Genomic DNA, 8,539 nt, shown 5'->3' with positions numbered 1-8,539 from the left:
TCGCACGTGGTGGTTCACGGTGTCTGCACACCTGAGAGTTTTTCCCTGTGATTCGTGACCGTTACGGAAACTGTCGGGATGTTCTTAGTTTGGCCTTAAAAACTTATTGGGGGGGGAGGGCAGGAGAAGTAAAAAGAGTATAAACACGTGGAAGATGAACTTCACACAGGTGGAAATAACTGTCATCAGCAGAGCTTTTGGGGGGAAGAGCCCTTTATTTGTGAAAACTTTACACGTCTATAGAAGCAGAGACTGATGTCATGAACGCTGGGGTCCCCGTCACTGGGGTCTGTAATGATCAAATTCTGTTTCCTTTACTCACTCCCACCCCCAGCTCTGGGTTATTCTGGAAGCAAATCCCAGGCTGTTATCTTTATCTACCGTGCACTTGGGATGAGTCTCCAAAATACAGTGGGGCCTTGACTTACAAGTGTCCCGACTAACGAGTTTTTTGAGATACCAGCTGTCTCTTGGCCGATTTTTTGCATTGAGGTGATAGAGTAATTTGAGTTAACGAGCTCCTTAACGAGCTCGGTCTTGGAACGAATTAAACTCGTAAGTCAAGGCCCCACTGTATAAGGATGTTTTTAAAAAAATGAGTCTCTTTATCTACCGTGCACTTGGGATGAGTCTCCAAAATATAAGGATGTTTTTAAAAAATGAGTCCATTGAAGCATTTCCTGCCCACGATGCACTGTGTGCTGAAGAGCACTGTCCTCTCTTTTCCCTTCTACTTTTTTTAAAAAAAAAATACTTGTGTCGATTTCAGAGAGGAAGGGAGAGAGAGAGAGAGAGAGAGAGAGAAACATCAGTGATGAGAAAGAATCATGGATCGGCTGCCTCCTGCACGCCCCCCACTGGGGATTGAGCCCTCAGCCTGGGCCTGTGCCCTGACCGGGAATCGAACCGTCACCTCCTGGTTCTTAGGTCAACCCTCGACCCCTGAGCCACGCGGGCCGGCCCCCCATCTTCTCGAATGCACATGAGTGCCCTGACCAGGAATCGAACCGTCACCTCCTGGTTCTTAGGTCGACCCTCAACCCCTGAGCCACACGGGCTGGCCCCCCATCTTGAATGCACATGCGGGTTGTGTATGAAACCATGTCGCCGCTCTTGCTTTTTCTGCAACCTTCGTCCGAAGATGAGTTTTTAGACACAGGAAGCCCGCCGGCTGGTCTGGGCCCGGAGGAGGCCTGGGAGCCGAATCCCCGGCTTTTCCCGATTGTTCCTCTGGGCGAGTCGTCCCGCGTGTTTCCGAAGCCGCACGCTGGGAGCTCGCGTGGGACTCTGTAAATCACCAAAATCCGAGCGTCGTCCTCACTGGGACTCGCTTGTAGATGAGCTGCTGACATGGTCCCGCCCCCTCGTGTGAAACCCACGTGCCGGGCGCAGCCTCCCTCGCTGTCCCTGCGTCAGGCTTTCCCCACACTCCCCTCCGCTGCCTCTGTGTGTGTGGAATTATGTTGCGGCCTCGTTGCTCTGACGGTGGGTCTTTAAACTTGTCTTTACTGTTGAAGGCGTTGCCGGTGCCCCTTCCCGTGCGTGGCCTCTGGTCTGATGGGTTTTGTTGCAAATCCCGAGTTAAAGGCTGACCTGGCTCAGGTCGGCCGAGTGCATCGCCAGGTGCCCACGGGGCGCGGCCTGTGTTCAGTGAGAAGGCGCTGAAGTTCGGGTGTAGGTGCAAAGCCTCTGGGACGGTGGACACTTATCCCGGGACTGGACGCCGTGTCCCGGGGAACGCGCCCCCTTTTCCCACTGAACATCTCTCCTTCTCCTTCGTCCGCGCAGACGCACCAGCTGGACCCGGCTGCCCACTACCTGCGGCTGAGGTTCCTCGTGGAGAACAGACTGCAGGTCTACGTGCCGCAGCCCGAGGAGGACGTGTACGAGCTGGTAGGCCGCCGCCATCCGGGCCCTCCTTGCAGGGGCGTAAATCCCAGGGGCGCCCGTGCGGGTGGTGGCTGGGGAGGGGGAGCGGGTTCTGACCTGAATGGAGTGCGGCTCCTGGGACGGCCCTGCGGGTCCCAGCCTCTCCCCGGGGTGCAGTGCCCCCCCATCTATGCAGGGAGCCTGTGCCCTGGCGCAGCCGGCCCAGAGCCGCGGGGACGCGATCCGCTCTCCCTGTAGCCCGCCAGGCGAGGTTTTCAGTTGGCGACTGAGGCCCGCTGGCTCTGACTCCATTTCTGTGTGACTCTCCCCGCGCGCTGGAACCCACGGCCGCGTCCTGTCGCGGGAAAGAGCTGCCGCTTACTTGGAGTGCGGCTCCTGGGACGGCCCTGCGGGTCCCAGCCTCTCCCCGGGGTGCAGTGCCCCCCCATCTATGCAGGGAGCCTGTGCCCTGGCGCAGCCGGCCCAGAGCCGCGGGGACGCGATCCGCTCTCCCTGTAGCCCGCCAGGCGAGGTTTTCAGTTGGCGACAGACCCGCTGGCTCTGACTCCATTTCTGTGTGACTCTCCCTGCGCGCTGGAACCCATAGCCGCATCCTGTCGAGGGAAAGAGCCACTGCTTACTTCTGTGTCCCAGCCTCTCGTGGTGACGTTTAGACAAATCCGGCCGTCACCTGTGTCCCAGCCTCTCGTGGTGACGTTTAGACAATCCGGCCGTCACCTGTGTCCCAGCCCCTCGTGGTGACGTTTAGACAATCCGGCCGTCACCTGTGTCCCAGCCCCTCGTGGTGACGTTTAGACAATCCTGGCCGTCACCTGTGTCTGCGTTTCTTTGTCCCAGTCTTTCCCACACCCGGGTCTCTCTCGGCTCTAATGAGGTGGCGTTGGCAGGAACACGAGGGGACGCTATTCTAGGGTTCCGTCAGAGTGGAAGTGACGGTTCACACAGTAGGTGCTCAGGGAACGTTGTCACGGTAACAGCACTGACGCTTCCTTCTTGGTGGCCACGTGGTGCGGTCAGTCCCAGGAGAGGAATGTGGGAGCCGGGGCCCCGCCCTGGAGTTTGCGCTCCCCTCTGGTCAGTCGTTCCTGGGGCCACGGCTGCGGTCATGGACGTGCGCCTGGCGATGCGTCCCCGTGGGGGGGGGTGGGTCACCTCGGAGAGCAGAGCCGAGAGCCGGAGCCGGGCCTCCCTCTGGGAGAGGGGACGCGCGTGGCCGGCAGTGAGTGGGGTTCTGTGCAGTCAGCGCTGTGGACGCCCGCTTAACGCCCGAAACTCACGCTTCCTGCCCGTCGCCAGCCGAGTGCGTTCGGCCCGTGGGTGCGGCCGCGGAGCAGCCCTGCTGGGTGGTTCCTGTGTTTATCGGGGCTTTTGATTGCGCTGAGTTTAGTCTAAGGAAGTGGGGCTCGGGCCTGTGTCCTTCTAAACCAGTGGTTCTCAACCTGTGGGTTGCGACCCCTTTGGCGGTCGAACGACCCTTTCACAGGGGCCGCCTAAGACCATCCTGCACATCAGATATTTACATTACGATTCGTAACAGTAGCAACATTACAGTCATGAAGTAGCAACGAGAATAATCTTATGGTTGGGTCACAACATGAGGAGCTGTATTTAAAGGGCCAGAAGGTTGAGAACCACTGCCCTAAACGAATCGTCTGAGATAAACGTACCCACAGGCTCAAACCAGGTACCAAGCAGGAGGCCACCAGGGAGGGACAGGACGGTGCCCACTGGGCCGTGGGAAAACCGTGATTGGAACGACGGCGACACGCTGCCCCCTAGGGGCAGAGCGGGCTCGAGGCCCAGAGTAAGGTGAAGGCCCAGCCTTTTGTGGGCGTTCAGTGGTGTGACGAAGTGCGCCGTAAACTTCGTATATTTGGTATTTATAGTTTTGGTGACCATGTTTTTGAGCTGAAGATTAGTATCATAACAGATTTTTTTCGAATTTCAGAATTTATCTGTATCACAATAAAACCCCATCGAGGTGTGCCCTTCACACTGCATTTGGGGGAAGGTGCGTTGAATTAGGGTGTCCAGCGAGCGGCTGTGCGTTCAGTTCCTCCCCCCAGCTCTCCACTCGCCGCCTGTCAGGTGCCCCACAAAGAGGGCGGAGAGGAACGGGCGTCCCTCCTCGCCGGAATCCGGTCCTTTCCAAACGAGTGACCGTGCTGTCCGAGACGGCCCTGAGGCTGCTGCTCAGTGCCCTGCACAGCCGACTGGCATCTAGAAACGCCGTTACTTTATTGTTGTTTTTTTCCAACACCATCATCCCCCGCGCCCTCTTCCACCCCCACTGGCCGCGTTCTCTGAGCTTCTGGCACATGGATTTGTTCGGAGATTTTGTCATGGATTGTGGACATGGCCGTGGGCCTGCGCACCTGCAGGGGTGCTCCCTCCACTGTGAAAGGGCCCCCGTCCTGCAGGGGTGCTCCCTCCGCTATTAAAGGGCCCCATCCTGCAGGCGTGCTCCCTTCACTGTTAAAGGGGCCCCGTCCTGCAGGGGTGCTCTCTCCGCTGTGAAAGGGGCCCCGTCCTGCAGGGGTGCTCTCTCCGCTGTGAAAGGGGCCCCGTCCTGCAGGGGTGCTCTCTCCGCTGTGAAAGGGGCCCCGTCCTGCAGGGGTGCTCTCTCCGCTGTGAAAGGGGCCCCGTCCTGCAGGGGTGCTCTCTCCGCTGTGAAAGGGGCCCCGTCCTGCAGGGGTGCTCTCTCCGCTGTGAAAGGGGCCCCGTCCTGCAGGGGTGCTCTCTCCGCTGTGAAAGGGGCCCCGTCCTGCAGGGGTGCTCTCTCCGCTGTGAAAGGGGCCCCGTCCTGCAGGGGTGCTCTCTCCGCTGTGAAAGGGGCCCCGTCCTGCAGGGGTGCTCTCTCCGCTGTGAAAGGGGCCCCGTCCTGCAGGGGTGCTCTCTCCGCTGTGAAAGGGGCCCCGTCCTGCAGGGGTGCTCTCTCCGCTGTGAAAGGGGCCCCGTCCTGCAGGGGTGCTCCCTCCGCTGTGAAAGGGGGCCCCGAGGAACCTGGGAGTGAGTGAAGACCAAGGGTGAGGGCAGAACTTTGAGTGACTGTCCGTGCGATGATTGACAGACACGGGAGAAGCTTCTGACGTGTGAGCTCCGCTCCCCTCTCCCTGCAGAGCTGATTCAGGTTCACGCTGCGTTTCCTGGGTCTCGGTGGTGTCATCCGGGGGCTGAAGGAGGGTGTCCCCACGTGGACAGGGTGTCCCCCAAGCACGTGCCCGCGCCGTGACAGCCGTGGTCAGTTCTGAGTGCCGTGTGTTTCAGTCAGCGCGGCCTCCACAGCTGTGCGGGGTGTGCACTTTGGGGGACACCCTGTATAATTGTTGTCTGTTTCGTGCTGTAATTCGTCCACCTGTCTGTCCTGCCATGAACTTCGGGGCAGGTTCGCACGTGCAGGGAAGGGACCGGAAGCACCGGGACCTCCCGTCTCCGTACCCCACGGCAGGACTGGTGCCTCTCCCTGGTCTTTCACGTTGTTAGATGTTTACTGAGCTCACTCGTTCCTACTGAGGGACTTGGGCAGTCACGTGGGGAGGTGCCGGCGCTCGGCATTGGAGCCACAGCTCTGTCCCCGGGGCGTGCGCCCTGCCATGCCCGCTCCCGCCCAGCGGCTCCCGAGGGGTCATTGCTCCCCGTGCGGGTTTCTGATGGGAACGCAGCTCAGGGCGGGCATGCGAGCGACGGTCGCCGCCTGGGTGTGGGAGGGGCTCAGCGCGCCCGGGTGTGGCCAGGAGAAAGATTTACAAAGTGAGGCAGCCCCGCACCGCCATCGCTAACGGCCTGACGGCCCCTGTCGTTCCAGCTGTACCAGGAGATCGAGATCTGCCCCAAGGCCACGCGGAGCCTGCAGGTGGAGAAGTCGGACGCGGCCGGGGACAGCTACGGTGCGTGCATCCCCGCGGTCTTCGGTGACTCCCTCGTGGGAGCCCTTCCCCGGTGAACGTGGGTAAAATGCCTGGGGGCCGGGTCAGGCCACAGCCCGTCTGGGTTCTGGGCTCCGCAAGGCAGCCACACAAGGAAAAGGAGGAATCTCTGCCCTGGCCGGTGTGGCTCAGTGGATAGAGCGTCGGCCTGTGGACCCAGGGTCCCGGGTTCGATTCCGGTCAAGGGCACGTACCTCGGGTGCAGGCTCCTCCCCGGCCTGGCCTGGTTGGGGCGCGTGCAGGAGGCAGCCAGTCGATGTGTCTCTCTCACATCGATGTTTCTCTCTGTCTCTCCCTCTCCCTTCCACTCTCCCTAATAATCAATGGAAAATGCCCTCGGGTGGGGGCGGATTGACAACAACAACAAACAAACAGGAATCTCCGCGTGCGGCCAGGACACGTGCTGCCCATCCCACAGCCGTAACCCCGGGCGCGCTGTTGCTGCAGGGACCTGGCTGTGTTGGGAGTGGATAGCTCTGTTAGGATGCACCCCGATCCTGAGGAGAGTTCGTCTTCCTCGCCGCAAAGCATGCAGTACCCCCTCCCCCCACAGGTCAGGTCAGAGGAACTTGAGGTTCCGGGGGGTCCCCGAGGCGACCCTCACACTCGCCGCCGCACGGCGAGGGCCCACTCACGGGGTGTGGGCGCGGCCACGAGGGTGATTCATCCAGGACGTCCGCACGGGGTCTAGCAGATGAGAGAGACGTGCTCTGCTCTGAGGGGCAGGCAGGGACACCTGGGTTAGTTTGACTCGCAGATAAAATTAGTTTTATTTGAGGGGGACTTCTTGACACTCCCCCCGCCCCCCACCCCCCACACAGAAATAACCTGGAAGCTAGAAGTTGCTGTAAGAATGGAGTTCAGGATAAGAGGATGAAATGACATCTTTGCGCCCTGGCTGGTGCGGTCAGTTGGTTGAAAGGCACCGAGAGGTCACCGCTCGATTCCGGTCAAGGGCACAGGCCCGGGTTGCAGGCTGGAACCCCAGTAGGGGGTGTGCAGGAGGCAGCCGATCGATGTTTCTCTCTCTCTCCCTTTCTCTCTCAAATCCATAAAAACATGTGTTTTTTAAAAGTGAGGTCGTTGGAACATCCTCGTTCTCCATCTGAGGCACCCGATACCCGCGTGGGCGGGGCCGTGGGTTGTGTGGCCCGCGTGGGCGCTGTTTCCAGGACCTGCGAACAAAACAAAACATGCTGGTTATGACTCGGCCCCGCCCTCTCGGGGACGCTCCGGGCCCGGCCCGCGTCAGTTCTGTTTTGTCACTTGGCTGTTGTGTGAGCCGCTGTGCTCTGCCCGGCCCTCAGCCAGGTCGCTGCCTGACGGTTGTTCCCCCCCAGAGCTGGAGCTGTGTCCACGTCACGGTGGCCTTAGTTCCACGCGGTCCCCTTTGCAGTTCTACCCGAGGGAAAGCGCGTGTCCTGGGCTCCCATTGGCCAGGGAGGATGTACATGAGCATGGAGGTGGCCAGGACTGGGAGCCCCAGGCCCCTCAGCACGCAGTGTTTTGGGGCGTGTTCTGCCCTTTTTCCTGACGGGTCAGCCACGCCCAGGACTGGCCACTAGTGGCTCTGAGCTCAGGACCCCGGCCACGGGAAGGCTCACGTGGAGTGTGAGACCAGCCGGGTTCGTGTGAGGTTGGATTTGGAGGGAGTGGCTGCTGGACGCTCTTTGCAGAGTTTTAATGAGAGCAGTGTCCACGGGCGGCACGTGGGGTCGCGTGCACACCTGTGACCTCCGGGGATGAGACGCACTGAGGGTGAGACCCAGCCGAGGGGAGCGAGGACTGTGCTGAGGAGGAGGCTGAGGGTGGCGGTCGGGGGGTGGCCGTGCCAGGCGGGACCGACACCCTGGCCTCCAGTGGAGTTGGCAGCCGCGTGCAGAGCGAGGCCGGGAGGTTAGTGTTGGTGGGTAGTGACGTCTGTTACCTGAACACGCACTTTCCTGCTCCGTGAACGGTGAGCGGGAAACGCCGAGGCTCCAAACCGCACGCAGGAGCCCCGACAGACCAGCCCGCATGCGCTCGGCGCCCAGGTGACCCGCTGTCTCTGCTCCCAGGCTTCTCCCTCTCCTCTGTGGAGGAGGACGGCGTCCGGAGGCTCTACGTGAGCAGCGTGAGGGACACGGGGCTGGCGGCCAAGAAAGGTGGGTCTCTGTGTTCTGCCTGTCTGTTTCCCCGCCTCCCTGTCTGCCTGTCTCCCTGTCTGCCTGTCTGTCTCTCCTAAATTTCCTCTGGGTTTCCTCTAGTTGGTGAGTGAGAAAGATCTGCCCAAATTCTCTGTAACGAGTGTGTGAATATGTGTCATTGAAAACCCAGGGAATATGGATGATATTCCACACACTCAGGTGTGTCAGGAATGTCATAATCTCAGATTTAAAAAATCCTATCTAATAATAGACAAAGATTGAAATTAACCATACCTCTGCTACGCTTCCCATTGGCTAATCAGCGAGATATGCAAATTAACGGCCAACAAAGATGGCGGCCGGCAACCATGCAGCTGAAGCCAGCAGGAGGCTTGCTTGCTCCAGTGATGGAGGAAGCCAACCTTCCTCCCTGCTGCCAAGGGGCTCTGAGCTCCACTCTAAGCAACAAAGTTGCAATTATAGAAGCTAAACAAACCCCAGATACCTGCTTTCAGCAGGCTGTGGCCTCGGAGCTGGAGCGGCAACAAAGTTTCAATTATAGAAGGTAAATAAATCCCAGAATAAAAAAAAAAAAAA

At 59.7% G+C, this 8,539-nt stretch overlaps 1 protein-coding gene across 1 annotated transcript in view; it reads left to right on the top strand.

Annotated features, from left to right (window-relative positions):
- The window catches only part of TIAM1 (T-cell lymphoma invasion and metastasis 1), a 92,589-nt gene that overhangs the window by 35,141 nt on the left and 48,909 nt on the right, over positions 1 to 8,539 (top strand). Inside the window, exons 6-9 of the mRNA XM_014535194.1 lie at positions 1,343 to 1,485; positions 1,789 to 1,893; positions 5,696 to 5,777; positions 7,874 to 7,960. Coding sequence (XP_014390680.1) covers positions 1,343 to 1,485; positions 1,789 to 1,893; positions 5,696 to 5,777; positions 7,874 to 7,960 — 417 coding nt within the window. The remainder of the gene's footprint in view (positions 1 to 1,342; positions 1,486 to 1,788; positions 1,894 to 5,695; positions 5,778 to 7,873; positions 7,961 to 8,539) is intronic.

Source organism: Myotis brandtii, unplaced genomic scaffold (assembly GCF_000412655.1).
Source record: "Myotis brandtii unplaced genomic scaffold, ASM41265v1 scaffold139, whole genome shotgun sequence".
NCBI lineage: Eukaryota > Metazoa > Chordata > Mammalia > Chiroptera > Vespertilionidae > Myotis > Myotis brandtii.
This window is presented reverse-complemented; position numbering and strand designations above follow the sequence as displayed.